This window comes from Schistocerca cancellata, chromosome 7 (assembly GCF_023864275.1).
Source record: "Schistocerca cancellata isolate TAMUIC-IGC-003103 chromosome 7, iqSchCanc2.1, whole genome shotgun sequence".
In the NCBI taxonomy this organism is placed as follows: Eukaryota; Metazoa; Arthropoda; class Insecta; order Orthoptera; family Acrididae; genus Schistocerca; species Schistocerca cancellata.
This window is the reverse complement of record NC_064632.1, coordinates 85,500,130-85,519,650: the sequence shown is the minus strand read 5'-3', so window position 1 is coordinate 85,519,650 and position 19,521 is coordinate 85,500,130. Positions and strand designations below refer to the sequence as shown.

Here is a 19,521-nt window from a genome sequence, read left to right as displayed (position 1 = left end):
CTTTTCATAATATACACTCCTGGAAATTGAAATAAGAACACCGTGAATTCATTGTCCCAGGAAGGGGAAACTTTATTGACACATTCCTGGGGTCAGATACATCACATGATCACACTGACAGAACCACAGGCACATAGAGACAGGCAACAGAGCATGCACAATGTCGGCACTAGTACAGTGTATATCCACCTTTCGCAGCAATGCAAGCTGCTATTCTCCCATGGAGATGATCGTAGAGATGTTGGATGTAGTCCTTTGGAACGGCTTGCCATGCCATTTCCACCTGGCGCCTCAGTTGGACCAGCGTTCGTGCTGGATGTGCAGACCGCGTGAGACGACGCTTCATCCAGTCCCAAACATGCTCAATGGGGGACAGATCCGGAGATCTTGCTGGCCAGGGTAGTTGACTTACACCTTCTAGAGCACGTTGGGTGGCACGGGATACATGCGGACGTGCATTGTCCTGTTGGAACAGCAAGTTCCCTTGCCGGTCTAGGAATGGTAGAACGATGGGTTCGATGACGGTTTGGATGTACCGTGCACTATTCAGTGTCCCCTCGACGATCACCAGTGGTGTACGGCCAGTGTAGGAGATCGCTCCCCACACCATGATGCCGGGTGTTGGCCCTGTGTGCCTCGGTCATATGCAGTCCTGATTGTGGCGCTCACCTGCACGGCGCCAAACACGCATACGATCATCATTGGCACCGAGGCAGAAGCGACTCTCATCGCTGAAGACGACACGTCTCCATTCGTCCCTCCATTCACGCCTGTCGTGACACCACTGGAGGCGGGCTGCACGATGTTGGGGCGTGAGCAGAAGACGGCCTAACGGTGTGCGGGACCGTAGCCCAGCTTCATGGAGACGGTTGCGAATGGTCCTCGCCGATACCCCAGGAGCAACAGTGTCCCTAATTTGCTGGGAAGTGGCGGTGCGGTCCCCTACGGCACTGCGCAGGATCCTACGGTCTTGGCGTGCATCCGTGCGTCATTGCGGTCTGGTCCCAGGTCGACGGGCACGTGCACCTTCCGCCGACCACTGGCGACAACATCGATGTACTGTGGAGACCTCACGCCCCACGTGTTGAGCAATTCGGCGGTACGTCCACCCGGCCTCCCGCATGCCCACTATATGCCCTCGCTCAAAGTCCGTCAACTGCACATACGGTTCACGTCCACGCTGTCGCGGCATGCTACCAGTGTTAAAGACTGCGATGGAGCTCCGTATGCCACGGCAAACTGGCTGACACTGACGGCGGCGGTGCACAAATGCTGCGCAGCTAGCGCCATTCGACGGCCAACACCGCGGTTCCTGGTGTGTCCGCTGTGCCGTGCATGTGATCATTGCTTGTACAGCCCTCTCGCAGTGTCCGGAGCAAGTATGGTGGGTCTGACACACCGGTGTCAATGTGTTCTTTTTTCCATTTCCAGGAGTGTAGTTACATTCTATCCTGGTCTTTCCGTTATTGTATATTGTATTATTTAGATCTCATTATAAAAGAGAACATTCAGGAATCTTATACCTAAAGCTTGACTATCATGATGTAATAAATCATAGTATGATTCCTTTTTGTCTAAATACCTGTATCTGGATATCATTATATTTGGAACACAGTTCTTTCTGTGACCATGTCTACAAGCTTGATATTCATTACTTTGCAGCTGACATAAATGAAAGAGTGGAGAATATTAATAATTACTTTACATTTAGTTTATATTCCAATGTCTGCCGAAGTCTATTTGAAAAACACAAGATGCATTTTGCATTTCTTTTATGTGTAAGAATATTGATGGATGAAGAAAGAATAGATCCCATGGAATGGCAATTCTTATTGGCAGGGGGAAACCCTCTACAGGTATGTTTCTGATAGTAATGTGCTGATTGTTATCAAACTTTTAACTGTGCAGTACTTTCATTGAATTTATTGATATATCTTCCCAAACTTGGAAAAAACTAGTAATTCTCCATGTGTAGAACTTTTCAATAAGAATTGCATATGTATCAAACATATTCTTCTTTCTTTTACTAACATTTTACTTGTTATGTTTAAACTTCACACCAATGTTTCAATTAGGAGGTTGAGAATCCTGCCCCAGAATGGTTATCAAGCAAATCTTGGAAAGAAATAATGTCCCTTGAAGCACTTCCAAAATTTAAGCCATTTGTAGATTCATTTGTGTCTCAGTTGGCTGGATACAAAAAGATATTTGATTCATTGGAGCCACACAAGTAAGTAACAAAAATATTTTTTATCTTTTTCAGTTAATAACATGGACTTACAAAAAAAATGAAAATTATTCACATTAAATAGAGGTAACAGTGGTAGTAGTATTCTTGGTACAGTTATGTAATTATATATCACAGATTTTATTTTTAATGTACGTTGTGGTCAATCGCTTTGAAATTATTTGGCTGCCTAATATTGTTTGTTTTCAGTATGGATAGTAACAACATTTCCAAAGTCACACATAAACAAAGTTTAGAAGACAGCAAATAAGTATTGTAAAATATGATAAATACAAAAGTCCATACACTTTGGTGGGAAGATACTCATTAAGCTTGCTACAGAATAATGTGTCTCCTTAAGGTCCATGTTACAAACTGACTTTTGTGCTTCATAGAAGTCGTAGAAAGCATAGACTATTGGTAGAACACTCTGTATCTACAAATACATATGTCAAGATGGCATCAAGTTCGAATAGTCAGTCACAATACTTGACAAGTAAAAGTAAAATTCGCATAAATAAGTGTTGTAAATGTAACTCATATATTGACAAGTGTAATATATATAGTGGAAATGTGTTAAGCATGCTTTATAACATCAAAAGTTATGGAAAAGAGACGTAAGGAAATGGTCAAATTAGACAGCATAGCAACATCATCTTAGCAGCAAAGTACAATTTCACCTCGAAAAGTCTCAGAACTCTGTTATTGTGGAAAGTGTGTGTGCAAGGGATTATTGTCATTGTGGTCTTCAGTCCAGAGACTGGTTTGATGCAGCTCTCCATGCTACTCTATCCTGCGCAAGGTTCTTCATCTCCCAGTACCTACTGCAACCTACATCCTTCTGAATCTGTTTAGTGTATTCATCTCTTAGTCTCCCACTGTGATTTCTACCCTCCACGCTGCCCTCCAATACTAAATTGGTGATCCCTTGATGCCTCAGAATGTGCCCTACCAACCAATCCCTTCTTCTAGTCAAGTTGTGCCAAAAATTTCTCTTCTCTCCAGTTCTATTCAATGCCTCCTCATTAGTTATGTGATCTACCCATCGAACCTTCAGCATTCTTCTGTAGCACCATATTTCAAAAGCTTCTATTCTCTTTATGTCTAAACTATTTATCGTCCTCGTTTCATTTCCATACGTGACTACACTCCATACAAATACTTTCAGAAATGGCTTCCTGACACTTAAATCTGTACTTGATGTTAACAAATTTCTCTTTTTCAGAAATGCTTTCCTTGCCATTGCCAGTCTATATTTTATATCCTCTCTACTTTGACCGTGATCAGTTATTTTGCTCCCCAAATAGCAAATCTCCTTTACTATTTTAAGTCTCTCATTTCCTAATGTAATTCCCTCAGCATCACCCGACTTAATTCGACTACATTCCATTATCCTCATTTTGCTTTTGTAGATGTTCGTCTTGTATCCTCCTTTCAATACACTGTCCATTCCATTCAGCTGCTCTTCCAGGTCCTTTGCTGTCTCTGACAGAATTACAATGTCATCGATGAACCTCAAAGTTTTAATTTCTTCTCCATGGATTTTTATTCCTACCTCAAATTTTTCTTTTGTTTCCTTTACTGCTTGCTCAATATACAGATTGAATAACATCGGGGATAGACTACAACCCTGTCTCACTGCCTTTCCAACCACTGCTTCCCTTTCATGCCCCTCGACTCTTATAACTGCCATCTGGTTTCTGTACAAATTATAAATAGCCTTTTGCTCCCTATATTTGACCCCTGACATCTTCAGGATTTGAAACAGAGTATTCCAGTCAACATTTTCAAAAGCTTTCTCAAAGTCTACAAATGCTAGAAACGTAGGTTTGCCTTTCCTTAATCTATTTTCTAAGGTAAGTCTTAGGGTCAGTATTTCCTCACGTGTTCCAACATTTCTGCGGAATCCAAACTGATCTTCGCTGAGGTCTGCTTCTACCAGTTTTTCCATTCGTCTGTATAGAATTCGCGTTAGTATTTTGCAGCTGTGACTTATTAAACTGATAGTTCGGTAATTTCACATCTGGCAACCCCTGCTTTATTATATTCTTTTTGAAGTCTGAGGAAATTTCGCCTGTCTCATACATCTTGCTCACCAGATGGTAGAGTTTTGTCAGGTCTGGCTCTCCCAAGGCTATCAGTAGTTCCAATGGAATGTTGTCTACTCCCGGGGCCTTGTTTCATCTTAGGTCTTTCAGTGCTGTGTCAAACTCTTCACGCAGAATCGTATCTCCCATTTCATCTTCATCTACATCCTCTTCCATTTCCATATTATTGTCCTCAAGAACATCGCCCTGGTATAGACCCTCTATATACTCCTAACACCTTTCTGCTTTCCCTTCTTTGCTTAGAACTGGGTTTCCATCTGAGCTCTTGATATTCATGCAAGTGGTTCTCTTTTCTCCAAAGGTCTCTTTAATTTTCCTGTAGGCAGTATCTATCTTACTCCTAGTGAGATAAGCCTCTACATCCTTACATTTGTCTTCTAGCCATCCCTGCTTAGCTATTTTGCAGTTCCTGTCAATCTCATTTTTGAAATGTTAGTATTCCTTTTTGCCTGCTTCATTTACTGCATTTTTGTATTTTCTCCTTTCATCAATTAAATTCAGTATCTCTTCTGTGACCCAAGGATTTCTATTAGCCTCAAAATTTAAGAATGTCTCTCCCTGCACAAGGCATGACTTTGTTTGCTGTCTCGAGATTTGAGGATGTCATTGGTGAGCTGCTTCCAGTTCTTACTTGGCAGTCACCTGACCCCAAGGGCACTACTCTGGTGAATTTCTCCATTATGCCAATGTAGACTGCAGGATTTTCGATTGTGTTCAGTTTGGAAAATTTCTCTCCATGTTTCCAAAAATCTTGTGGGGGGTTATGAACAAATGACTGATGATTGGAAACCACACTTTGACACTTTCTACATCTAGTGGAGCATCATGAAGAAACCAATACATCAACATCCCAGTCATAGTTCTATTCGTATTTTGCCCACCACACACACCCGAAAAGAGACATAGTTTGGTGACACCATCCAAATCGGCTTGAAGCAGTTGATGACAAATTGCTGAATCAACCTGGTTTGACCCCGTCACAAACTCATTCTCTAGCCAAACATACGAGGTCACATTATTTTGTGTCAGTGTTCATAGAGAAACTTAGGCAAACCATGAAATTATGTAATTACATATTTCTCGAATAACAGGCCGCCTGATTTGAGACTTCTGTAAGAATGAAATTCTTCTGGCAATCATAACTGGACTGCCTTGCCTATCTTCTGTCTATCTATCATAAAACACGTTACTTCAAATTCTGTGAGCCGTGAGCTGATGTTTCAAATTTTTCTTTTCACTTCATTGATTTTCAAAGAAAATCCTACATTTTGGGTATGAGCATGTAGATCATGTGTCAACATAAGTTGCTGAATCTGATACTAAAATTATTGCAGAATAGTGTCCTGTAGTAGTCATACTTTATGTCCAGATTGAGACCTTCCTCACAGAAAATTTCTCACACATTATTTTCACGTTTAACTCATTGCTCAAATATTGGTGATGAAGCATTTTTCCTCTAGAATAATAACTTTTGATATGCCTGACTTGTTCAATGTGTCTGTCAACTGCAGTTTTCTTACCTTTGTGCAGCTTTATTCTTCTGTCACCTCTCCTTTTTCAACAGTTGCAGTTGAGAAATCATCAATCATACTCTGACAGATTTAGTTGAGTCGCATTTTTTTACCTTCAAAATCTCCATGAAACAGCTCTCCAAACCCATATGATTCTAGAAACTCCTTCACATCTTTTTATAAGTACTGAGTTGGTAATTAGTTCCTTTCTTGTCACTTTTTCTCCTCTAAGCTCAATTTTTCAATGAGATGACATGATGACATGCTGTCGAATATAGTTGCTCTGCCAGTCTCGGTTAGTTTCTTCAAAAAATTCTTCAAGGATCTGCTGTACGCCCTGCATAGTGAGTTCCTTACATATCAACTTGTTTGTTTACAGTTTGGATCTGCAGAAACCCCTTTGGTTGGTACCTGAAGATAGATGAACAATTACAGATACTAGTTGTAGTTCAGTGTTCCTATTTTCAAGTACATTGAATCAATGAGAAATGTGTTTGAAAGGAGAATTATGTTTTAGATTTGCAGAGATTACGCTGCAATGAAGAGCTTAAGTTATATGGTTAGGTCATTAACTCCAACAGTATTAAACTTGTAACTTATAAATAATTGAATATTACTATAACATTTATGTTTTCTTTACTTAACATATTTCCTTACTGCAACAATTGAAAATTTTTCTATCTCACCAATTTTTGTGTTTTTGATTTTTTGTAATGGAAAATTATTTTGCCCACTGGAAATAGCTTTGTGTATCTCTAGATATGATTTAAGTTCTCCATCTTCTCTACCGTATCTGTCTATTCTTTGATCATTAACATGGAATTTGACCTATTTATTAGTGGGTCTTTTCTAGATCTTGTTCAAGTACGAAACTCAACTGGAACAAACTTGAAGTCTGCTCGCTATAATTGTATCATTCAGGCCCCTTCTCTCACACCTACATCTACTTGGATCCTTTACATCTCTGTTATTCCTTCCAGAACCTGGCTAATCCCTTGTGGGTTGGTTTCTTGGCTTACAATTTCTCATATTGTCTTCTGATTTTCCCCATATAAATCAAAAAGTCATTAATGTTACTCTTGGGGACTGGCAAAAGCAATTCTCTTACAATTTGTGTCTGTTTATTTTCTAACCCTATTGTTATTGCCTCATTTTCTGATTCTTTGTCCAAGTACTTAAGTTCGTTAATCAAATACCAACAGAAACCTTTAATAGTCCCTCTCATGGACTCGTATCTCTCACTAGCCCAGAATTCACAAGCTGTTTTCTGCTATTCTCCCTTTTTTCTCAAAAATAATTTCCTGCATTATTCTCAAGAATGGGAAGGTCACCCATAAGCATCCTCTCTCCAATAACCTCTTAGAAAGGACATTTTTTTCCTGATCACTCCTATTTCTAGGTAACTCACTAAATTCTCTGATAAAGTCAAGGGGGTGCACGTTCCACATGGCTCAAAAGCTATGAAACTTTTTATAATTGATAAAGTAAGCTTCATTTGATACAGTAAAAACACTATGATTTACTGTTTTCAATTTTGGTAAATTTTAGATCCATTTACAACTTGATATTGTTCTACAGTTTCATTGAACTCTTCAAGTTTTTATTCAGTAGTTAATAAACATCTGTTTTCAACTTCATTTCCCACTTTTTCTATTTTCTTATTCAATTCTGCTTTTGTTTTCTCCATTTGTAATTCTAACTGATCCTTATTTTCAGCATTAATTTTCTTGAACTGGCCAGAGGTCATCAGACAAGAACTGACCACTGCTTCCACCCTCTTTTCATAACAATTTACAATCCTATCTTGTGTAGCTTCACATTATTTGCTGTCTGTTTATTCTTACATTTGTTTTGTTAGTTACCTTTCCAACTTATTATCGAAACAAATTTGTACAGAGTCTACCTTTTTGTCCAAATTTTCCAATTTCTTTAAATTTTACTACCACTTGTATTCATTCCTACTCTTAAACTGCCGATGTCACTTTTGATACATTTAGTTACTTCAGTGAACTCCAGTGAACATTTCAATGTATCTATCTACATAAAATTCGTGTTCTAATTTGCTTTCACTATTATTAACATTTGAAAGTTCTGTGGGTGATGCTCGAGACTTTTCTTTGGTAACCTAACTAGCATTTACTTCATCATAGCAAGTTATATCTAACTTGGACCTAAACTTGCTGTCTTCTCCAGATTTTAGTTCTTGTTCCCATACTGTCTTCGCAAGATTTACTTTTAGCCAGTGCTCTCTCTCCCTTAATGTCTACCTCATGTCCAATAGCATGACGCACACTGTCTTTTTCATTACATCACTCATTTTGACAAAATAGTGAATAACATTTAGTAGCAGGAACACCTTATATTAATTATTTCTAACAGAAGTTGCTGCAGCTGTCTTGCCTGCTGTCATCTGCTCACTGATCCTTTTCATATTCCTGTGTCAGGTTGCAAAGTTTACTGCTGAGCTCCCCTCTGGTTCCTCACTGACCACATCTCACCAAACAAAATGTCAGTCCCCTTTGCCTCCCAATGGTTGACAAAGTTTCACCCAAGATCCATGTAATTTTTATTTATACAGCATCCTAGTTAGTTATGTCTCTTTCATTAATATTATGTTTGCTGTTCTATTTACTGTACACATAGTAACAGTGGAAAATCTGGGATGGAATAATGACAGTATTATGAAAAGGATAGATCTCTACTCACCATACAGTGAAGATGTTGAGTCACAGACAGGCACAACAACAAAAAAATGCTAAACAAGTAAGCTTTCAGTCAAAAGGCCTTGTACTGAATTAGACAACATACACACAGACACATTCATGCAAATGCAACTCTGACTGCTGGACACGGCAGCCGGACATGGTCATGCAAATGTGAGTTGCATTTGCATGAGTGTGTGTGTGTGTGTGTGTGTGTGTGTGTGTGTGTGTGTGTGTGTGTTTGATTCAGAAGAAGACCTTTTGGCCAGAAAACTCATTTGTTTAGCTGACTTTTTGTTGTGCCTGTCTGTGACTCATCATCTCCACTATAAGGTGAGTAGCAGTCTATCTTTTTCATAATATTGTCTTCTTTTGCCTCCATACACTTTACTCCTACAGTAATCTTTATTTATGCATGGTTCCTTCTCAGTGCATTTTTATCATCACTTTCTAGGTTTCCAGTCCACTTTAACCTCAACACATATGTCTGTAAGTTCTGTGCACATATAGCTGTCCTTAACCACGTAAATTCATTCTAACAGTGCAAGAGTTACCTTCATGTAAACTCTTCTTCTGCACTCAGTATCTCATTGAAGAAAGGTAATTGAATTGCTTTAAATCAGTTCTCTTGAAAAATATTCCAGTAATATACACCACACAACTTTTAATTAATAAGGCTTCTCCCACATATATATATTTATTGTCTCTACAATGACCTAAAACTAGTTTACACAGGCATGCGCCTTCACCTTACTACCCGTAAGTGTTTTAAAACACGGCCCATTTTTTTTAGAGAGAGTGTATAGATCTAAAGTAAAATAAAATTTAAAAAAGTAACAATAAAAATTATCTATTTGTATGTCAGTGACCGAACGTTCACAGTTGGAATTGAATTCTGACACAACCAACACCGTACAATAGTGACTTCAGTTTGCATAGGTGATATATACTCTGTCTTTCAATAAATGACAGACATAAATGAGTGTCCATGTTTACACAATATGTAGCCTGAGTCCAAATTATTCAAACATATATGCTCAAAGGAACCTTCATAGAAATTAATTCCAGTTACTAGTTGAATTTGATATATTAAGTAAGTCTCACAGATGCACAAAGCATGCAAATACTGGTGACAGATATGTACTTGGTACTGGAATGTTACATGGATTCATTACGTTGATGATACAGTAGTGTTGGCTAGGTGTGGACTTTGCTATGTTAACTCGTTATATGACATTGCTGCTAAGATTTCAGGGCCCAGCCTGAAGATTTTGGGGTGGGTTTGGCCTTATAAAGGCTGGCATATGAACATTTTAGTTGTTTTGGAATTTCTAATTTAGATGAGCTGCATGTTACAACAATAAGTTGGTTTACAAAAAATTATGATAAATTATGGAAATTCTTAATTAATGGCTTAATTAATTAGTAATGCTTGTCATTTGGTCCAGAAAAATTATAACAACAAAAATACAGTGGTAGAAACTGGAATGTAACAAGTACAATGGCTAAATCTGCAATAGACATTTTTGGTGTGTATGAATTTTAATATAATTGTCTGTTAAGGTAATGAATTTCAGGAAAATAGAAACATACATCTTATGTAAAATCTAGATGCTGGTATTTCTAATGAATAGTGTCAATATCTTATTGTTGTGGTCTTCACTCCAGAGATTGGTTTGATGCAGCTGTCCTTGCTACTCTATCCTGTGCAAGACTCATCATCTCTGAATAACTACTTTAACCTGCATCCTTTTGAATCTGTTTTCTTTATTCTCTCCTTTTGATCTCCCTCTGCAACGCCCCCCCCCCTTCCCCCCACCTCTCTCAAATACTAAATTAGTGATCCCTTGACATCTATCAACTAGTCCCTTCTTTCAGTCAAGTTGTACCACAAATTTCTTTTCTCTCCAATTCTATTCAGTACCTCCTTATTACCTATGTGATTTACCCAGCCAATCTATAGCAATACATTTGAAAAGCCTCATTTAACTTCTTCTCTGAACTGTTTATTGCCCACATTTCACTTCCATACAATGCTGCATTGCAGAAAAAAATCTTCAGAAAAGGCTTCTGGTTACTTAAGTCTATAGTTGATGGTAACAAATTTCTCTTCTTCAGAAACACTTTCCTTGCCATTACCAGTCTACATTTTACATCCTCTATACTCAGGCCATTGTCTGTTTTTTATTGCCCAAATAACAAAACTCATCAACTACTTTTAGTTTATTACTTCCTAATCTAATTCCCTCAGTGTCACATGATTTAATTTTCACTTTTGTTGGGGTTCATCTTATATATCCTTCTTTCAAGAACCTGCTCTTACATTCAACTGTTCCTCCAAATCCTATGCAGTCGCTGACAGAATTGAATTGCTACTAAAATGCAGATTTGGTCAGTTCTGGTTTCTTGAGACATAGCTGCATTAATTGGAGCTAAAATGGGAGGCCTTCATGGTCTTGATGCTTGTAGAGAGCTGATTTAATTTTGCAGTTGTTTCTAACAGGGGACAACTCAAGGAGTTGCCATGTTTTAGAAATAAACTTGTGGCAGGCCTGGAAGTGTGCTGAAGCCATTGGTAATTTTTGTTGAAACTTTGGTCAACTATTCCACTTACAACATTAAGATGAGCAGCTTAGAGTTTGAAGTTTCAGATAATGATGAAAAAAATGAAAGAAATGTAAGCATGATTACTTTTTAGTGTGCTAAGGATTTTTGAGCTACACAACACGAAAACAGTTGGAGGTAGATTTTATTGTTATAATGAGAGCCAAGGTAAGAAAGGTCATAATGAAGTGAGTGTCTTTCTGTACCATTACATTGAGAACTTTGTCCCCACAAGAGAACTCAACTTGTTCAACATGCATGTGGTGGCCAGAACTGCAATCATACGGCTGTAATAATGTTATTTTTCTTAAAAGGTAATGGCAAATTTGATAAACTCTACCACTGTTTACTCATTGGAGGGCACTCTTATCCACCATCTGACTGCAACTTAGGTGTGATGAAACGGAAGTTAAAAATTTGTGACCTAATACTTATTCCAGATCCGTGTATGTCACTTATCACCAAATTTAGTCACCTTAGTCGCTTTGAAGTTTATGCAGTAAAAACAAGATAAATAGGTACCCTTTTATACAAAAAGGCTATCATCTCTAAAATGGCAAGAGGCACAGGATAAAGAATAATTTGCTCCTTCTAACATTCTGTACTATTAGTACAGTTAAAAAAAAGGCAAGTGGTTCCGAAGCCCTATATCAAAGGACACTTAAGTCCTTTCCTTTATGTTAGTGAAAGTTCTCACGAAAAAGAAGTAAGGAGATGATATTGAGAAACTACTGAAGTTATTACAGATTGATAGTATCAAATATTTATAATAAGCTTAAAACATATCCTATAACAGAAATAGGTAAAGATGACTGAAAAGTGACTGGAACCAGTTATTTTTTTGTAACATGTGTTTTGTGTTCATTTTTGTATAAACTTATTTTCTGTGAACAAGTGGCCATTCATCATTTGTAACACGTTTTGTATTTGTTTTTGCATGAACTTGGGCAGTTTTTTGAACATTAGTTTAGGTTCATAAGCATTAAGGAACCATAAGTTATTTCCATGTCAATTAAATGCACCTCATATCATTATGTATGATAATTTTTCCTTGTAATAGTATGCTACAAACAGAAATGTATACTTTACATTACATATATTGCACTCTACATACTGTCATTCATTAAATGTAAGCTTTTATCTAATAGTTATCAGTGGAACCTCAGAATTTTATTTACAGATAATTACTTCAGTGGCGCAATTACTAACTTTACTTGGATAATTTTTTTCCAAAGTTTTATTAAAATAATGTTCTGCAGTGACATTGTGTCTCTGTATACCAAACATGATTTATTACTGTGACACCATACAAGAGAATGTGTCATGTAATCATCTTTAGTTAACATGGCAATGCCAGATCAGTGATAACTTCACCTTCTACATCTACATCTACATGATAACTCTGCAATTCACATTTAAGTGCTTGGCAGAATGTTCATCGAACCACAATCATACTATCTCTCTACCATTCCACTCCCAAACAGTGTGCGGGAAAAACGAACACCTTAACCTTTCTGTTTGAGCTCTGATTTCTCTTATTTTATTTTGATGATCATTCCTACCTATGTAAGTTGGGCTCAACAAAATATTTTCACATTCGGAAGAGAAAGTAGGTGACTGAAATTTCGTAAATAGATCTCGCCACGACGAAAAACGTCTTTGCTTTAATGACTTCCATCCCAACTCGCGTATCATATCTGCCACACTCTCTCCCCTATTACGTGATAATACAATATGAGCTGCCCTTTTTTGCACCCTTTCAATGTCCTCCGTCAATCCCACCAGGTAAGGATCCCACACTGCGCAGCAATATTCTAACAGAGGACGAACAAGTGTAGTCTAAGCTGTCTCTTTAGTGGACTTGTTGCATCTTCTAAGTGTCCTGCCAATAAAATGCAACCTTTGGATCGCCTTCCCCACAATATTACCTATGTGGTCTTGCCATCTGAAGTTGTTCGTAATTTTAACACCCAGGTACTTAGTTGAATTGACAGCCTTGAGAATTGTACTATTTATCGAATAATCGAATTCCAACGGATTTCTTTTGGAACTCATGTGGATCACCTAACACTTTTCGTTATTTAGCGTCAACTGCCACCTGCCACACCATACAGCAATCTTTTCTAAATCGCTTTGCAACTGATACTGGTCTTCGGATGACCTTACTAGATGGTAAATTACAGCATCATCTGCAAACAACCTAAGAGAACTGCTCAGATTGTCACCCAGGTCATTTATATAGATCAGGAACAGCAGAGGTCCCAGGATGCTTCCCTGGGGAACACCTGATATCACTTCAGTTTTACTCAATGATTTGCCGTCTATTATTACGAACTGTGACCTTCCTGACAGGAAATCACGAATCCAGTCGCACAACTGAGACGATACCCCATAGGCCCGCAGCTTGATTAGAAGTCGCTTGTGAGGAACGGTGTCAAAAGCTTTCCGGAAATCTAAAAATACGGAATCAACTTGAGATCCACTGTCGTTAGCGGCCATTACTTCTTGCAAATAAAGAGCTAGCTGCATTGCACAAGAACGATGTTTTCTGAAACCATGCTGATTATGTATCAATGGATTGTTCCCTACGAGGTGATTCATAATGTTTGAATACATTATATGCTCCAAAACCCTACTGCAAACCAACATCAATGATATAGATCTGTAGTTTGATGGATTACTCCTACTACCCTTCTTAAACACTGGTGCGACCTGCACAATTTTCCAATCTGTAGGTACAGATCTATTGGTGAGCGAGTGGTTGTATATGATTGCTAATTAGGGAGCTATTGTATCAGCATAATCTGAAAGGAACCTAATCGGTATACAATCTGGACCTGAAGACTTGCCCGTATCAAGCGATTTGAGATGCTTCGCAACCCCTAAGGTATCTACTTCTAAGAAACTCATGCTAGCAGCTGTTCATGTTTCAAATTCTGGAATATTCCGTTCATCTTCCCTGGTGAAGGAATTTCAGAAAACTACGTTCAATAACTCCGCTTTAGCGGCACAGTCATCGGTAACAGTACCAAATGGCTCTGAGCACTATGGGACTCAACATCTTAGGTCATAAGTCCCCTAGAACTTAGAACTACTTAAACCTAACTAACCTAAGGACATCACACACACCCATGCCCGAGGCAGGATTCGAACCTGCGACCGTAGCAGTCCCGCGGTTCCGGACTGCAGCGCCAGAACCGCTAGACCACCGCGGCCGGCGGTAACAGTACCATCAGCACTGCGCATCGAAGGTATTGACTGCGTCTTGCTGCTTGTGTACTTTACATACGACCATAATTTCTTCAGTTTTTCTACCCTATTTCGAGGCAATGTTTTGTTGTGGAACCTATTAAATGCATCTCGCATTGAAGTCCATGCCAAATTTCGCACGTCTGGAAATTTTAGCCAATCTTCAGGATTTCGCGTTCTTCTGAACTTCGCATGCTTTTTCCGTTGCCTCTGCAACAGCGTTCGGACCTGTTTTGTGTACCATGGGGGATCAGTTCCATCTATTACCAATTTATGAGGTATGAATCTGTCAATTGCTGTTGCTACTATATCTTTGAATTTGAGCCACATCTCGTCTACATTTGCATAGTCAGTTTGGAAGGAATGGAGATTGTCTCTTAGGAAGGCTTCTAGTGACACTTTATCTGCTTTTTTAAATAAAATTGTTTTGCCTTTGTTTCTGGTGGATTTGGAAGAAACGGTATTGAGCCTAGCTACAACGACCTTGTGATCACTAATCCCTGTATCAGTCATGATGCTCTCTATTAGCTCTGGATTGTTTGTGGCTAAGGGGTCAAGTGTGTTTTCGCAATCATTTACAATTTGCATGGGTTTGTGGACTAACTGCTCGAAATAATTTTCGGAGAAAGCATTTAGGACAATCTCGGAAGATGTTTTCTGCTGACCACCGGTTTTGAACAAGTATTTTTGCCAACATATCGAGGGAAGGTTGAAGTCCCCACCAACTATAACCGTATGAGTGGGGTGTTTATTTGTTACGAGACTCAAATGTTCTCTGAACTGTTCAGCGACTATATCATCGGAGTCAGGGGGTCGGTAGAAGGAGCCAATTATTAATTTAGTTCTTCAGTTAAAACTTCCGGGCTGAGAGGCCGTGGTCGATGTATAAAATTTCCAGCTGACATTTCGTCTCCATCTGCGGGAGACAACTTCTGAGGTCTTCCGGCTACTGCCCAGTAGCCGGACGACCTCAGAAGATGTCTCCCGCAGATGGAGACGAAATGTCAGGTGGAAATTTTATACATCGACCACGGCCTCTCAGCCCGGAAGTTTTAACTGAAGACAACACCGGCCGTGAAAGCCTACATTGTATGATTAATTTAGTTCGGCTGTTAAGTATACCCTACACCCGTACCAATTTGCACGGATTATTTACTTCGACTTCACTAAAAGATAAACCACTACTGACAGACACAAACACTCCACCACCAATTCTGCCTAATGTATCTTTTCTGAACACCGTCTGAGACTTTGTAAAAATTTCTGCAGTACTTATTTCAGGCTTTAGCCAGCTTTCTGTAACCTTGAAGTGTTATTAATCCCCTGCCCCATGAATAGTATTTAATTTTGCTAAAATGTCAGCCACAGGGTAATATCAATCAATTCTTAATAATAATACAGGCTTTGGAATATTACAAAGTACAAAGTGCTAGTAACAGAATTCTTGGTTTGTTGCAGGGAGCCTTTACCTGACCCATGGGAGTCAGAACTGGACGAGTTCCAGCACTTACTAGTCCTGAAAGCATTACGGCCAGACAAGGTTACAAATTCAATGCAGATTTATCTTAGCCATAACCTTGGTCAACAGTTTGTTGAACCACAGACAACTGAACTTTCTGCCATGTACAAGGAGTCAGGTCCTGCAGTACCACTGATATTTGTACTTTCCACTGGGACAGATCCAGCTGCAGATCTTTACAAATTTGCTGACAAGGTATTTGTCAATATATTTTTATTGCCTGTATGTGCTGTAGTTAGTATACATGGAAGGGTAAGAAAAACTCAATTTTCAGTGTGTTGGGTTTTACCATTCTGTCATCTGTTTACAGTTGATACAGTATAATATATATGAAATTTATCAAAACTGAAAGATGTAGGTTGCAGTAGTTACTCGGAGATGAAGAAGCTTGCACAGGATAGAGTAGCATGGAGAGCAGCATCGAACCAGTCTCTGGACTGAAGACCACAACAACAACAACCAAAAATTGTATTTTTAGTTGCATTGAATGTTAATGTTGTCATGGGTTTGATACAGAAAATTCAAATAAGAACTTTGTGAAATTGCAGACTGAAAGGTTGGCCAATACTTTCTGTCAGAGAATGTAAGTATTACTGACAGGAACACTTAAAGAAGAAAATACCAGTCCTAACTTTCTTCAGGAGAGGGAAAATGAGATTGGTTTGGGAGTATTAAAAAAGGGATTACTTTTTGGGTGGAAAGGTTTGGAATGTCAATGAGACTCATCATTGAGATATTCACCTGAGCCCAGGGGAAGGCAAATTGTGCGTCCCGAAGATAAGCACTGGCCGACTTTCATGTACCATTTAATTTCTGTCATGAACAGTGGTCGACCAATGCATATACACAGCAAGCAATTTGTTTTTTGGAGTTATCAATATTTTCAATGGTTTGATGCTTCCATGTATCTTTTCCTGTCTTGGGCTAATATTTTTGTCTCTACATACATGTGATATTCAACACCTTCAATATTCTTCTTCATATATTTTTATCCTTGTTTGCACCTCTTGTTTTCCCACTTCCTCCACCATAAAATTATCTCTTCCATGACCTTCAATACTCAATGGAAAATCAATGGGTTTGGAGCTAATTACTGTCTAGGCTTCATTGTAGCATTCTTGCCTGCCTGTCAAACTGTCAGAAGCCTTTGGTACCATAAGACTCCTGTTGCATCAGTCAGTTGCTCAGAGAAATAACAGTGTTAATAGTACTGCTTATTGACACTGCTGTCTCTTTACTCACTGGCAGCAGATCACACTGGTCTTTGCGCTTCGTAATACTTATCACTAACCATAGTAAATTGTTCAATAGGCGTGAAATGAAATGTTATAGAATTAGTGTACTATGTGAACATCCATTTATTCAATTTTTTGTATGTCCATTTTTTGACTGGAGGTCTTGGGGACCACGGCCATTCAATATCATAATAAAATGAAATGCCTAAAGCTACCAGTTTTGGTGCTTCAATGTGCCATCTTCATGCCTTAGTTGATGCTGAAGGGGTTATCATGATCCATATATTCACTGCATCAATGGCCAACTTAACTGGTTTATGCAGACTATCTGTAACTGTGATGTCAGCACTCCATGATGGTTGGAGTGCTGGCATCACAGTTACAGATGGTTACATATGGATTGTGATAACCCCTTCAGCATCAATTAAGGCCTGAAGATGGTGCACCGAATTGCTGAAACTGGTAGCTACACAGTAAATAATATCATAAGGATGATGGTAGGTATTTCGTTTCAAGCATGAAACTCAAGTGCTGAAACTGGTAGCTACACAATAAATAATATCATAAGGATGATGGTAGGTATTTCGTTTCAAGCAAGAAACTTTGAGCGCTGACATCACAGTTACAGATAGTCTGTGTAAACCAGTTATGGTGGCCACTGGTGCAGCGAATATACAGATCGTGATAACCACTTCAGTAGTAAATAAGGCCTGAAGATGGCGCAGTGAAGCACTGAAACTGGTAGCTACACAGTAAATAATATCATAAGGATGGCTGTTGGCATTTCGTTTTCTTACAGTTCATTTGTGCAGTTTCCCTTAAATAGATTTTATCTAAAAGTTGTTACTAAGTATGTTGTCCTTTTAAATATGATAACCTAGTAGAGACCATCAAAATGTGTGGTGGGCTGTGAAGTACTGGTGATTGGCAACTACCTAGCCATTTGTCCAACAAAGAACTACAGAAGGCATGATACAACATGGCAGAACAGACCAAGGAAATAAACAGCCAATATGGCAAAATTAGCTTCCTGGAGGCTTTTTGAGCAGGCCCAGGTGAAGGGAGACAGCTGGAGCGTAAAATACTGTGTACTGTAGTTTCTTTGCCAGGAGGCTCCCTGGAAAAGATTAGGCACCCTGTCCCTCAAAATGGTTCATCTATTTCTCCTACTTACAGCATGATTCTTAAAACAACATATTTCTTTTTCTGCTGAAGATCACCCCATCAAGGCTTCCATCCAGTCACTCATTGACCAGTCTGGTTTGGCAGTAGAAGATAGCAAAAGGAAGGCTGAAGTTTTAAATTCCACATTTAAGAAATCATTCACACAGGAGAATCATACAATCATACCATCATTTGACCATCCCACAGAGTCCAGTATGGATGACATAGTTATTAGCATCGCTGGCATAGAGAAACAACTGAAAGAGTTGAAAACAAATAAATCACCAGGTCTAGTAGGAATCCCAATCCGGTTTTACAAAGAGTACTCAATGTCATTGGCTCTTCACTTAGTTTGCATTTATCATGACTCTCTCGTCCAGTGCAAAGTCCCAAGTTACTGGAAAAAAGCGTAGGTGACAGCTGTGCGCAAGGGTAAAAGAACGGAGTCGCAAAAATACAGACCAATACCCCTAACACTGGTTTCCTGCAGAATTCTAGAGCATATTCTGACTTCAAATATAATAAATTTTCTAGAGACCAAAAAGCTCATTCTCATGAACATTTAGGAAACATTGCTCATGTGAAACCCAAGCTTGCTTTTTTCTCACATGATATACTATGAACTATGGATGGAGGATTTCCGAAAAGCATTTGACGCAGTACCCTGCTGCAGACTGTTAATGAAGGTATGTGCATACAGAATACACTCCCAGATATATGGCCGTCTTGAAGACCTCTTAAGTAATAGAACCCAGTATGTTGTCCTTGAAGGTGAGTGTTTATCAGAGACAGGAGTATCATCAGGAGTGCCCCAGGGAAATGTGACTGGACCATTGCTATTTTCTGTATACATAAATGATCTGGCAGATCTGGTGGGTAGCAATGTGCTGTTGTTTGCTGACAGTGCTGTAGTGTACAGGAAGGTGTCACAGAAAAATGACTGTAGGTTGATTCGAAATGACCTAGACAAAATTTCTAGTAGGTGTGATGAATGGCAGCTGGCTCTTAATGTAGAAAATTGTAAGTTAATATGGAAGAGAAGGAAAAGGAAACCTGTAATGTTTGGATACAGTATTAGTTGCATCCTTCTTGACAGTCACATCATTTAGATATCTGGGCATTACATTGTGAAGCCATATGAAATGGAAGGATTGTGGTAGGGAAGACAAATGGTCGACTTCAGTTTGTTGGGAGAATTTTAG

At 38.9% G+C, this 19,521-nt stretch overlaps 1 protein-coding gene across 1 annotated transcript in view; it reads left to right on the top strand.

Moving 5' to 3' along the window:
* LOC126092652 (dynein axonemal heavy chain 1-like) overlaps positions 1 to 19,521 on the top strand; it is an 894,951-nt gene that overhangs the window by 708,683 nt on the left and 166,747 nt on the right. The window contains exons 48-50 of the mRNA XM_049908374.1: positions 1,663 to 1,856; positions 2,076 to 2,230; positions 15,860 to 16,115. Of these exons, the coding sequence (XP_049764331.1) occupies positions 1,663 to 1,856; positions 2,076 to 2,230; positions 15,860 to 16,115 (605 nt within the window). The remainder of the gene's footprint in view (positions 1 to 1,662; positions 1,857 to 2,075; positions 2,231 to 15,859; positions 16,116 to 19,521) is intronic.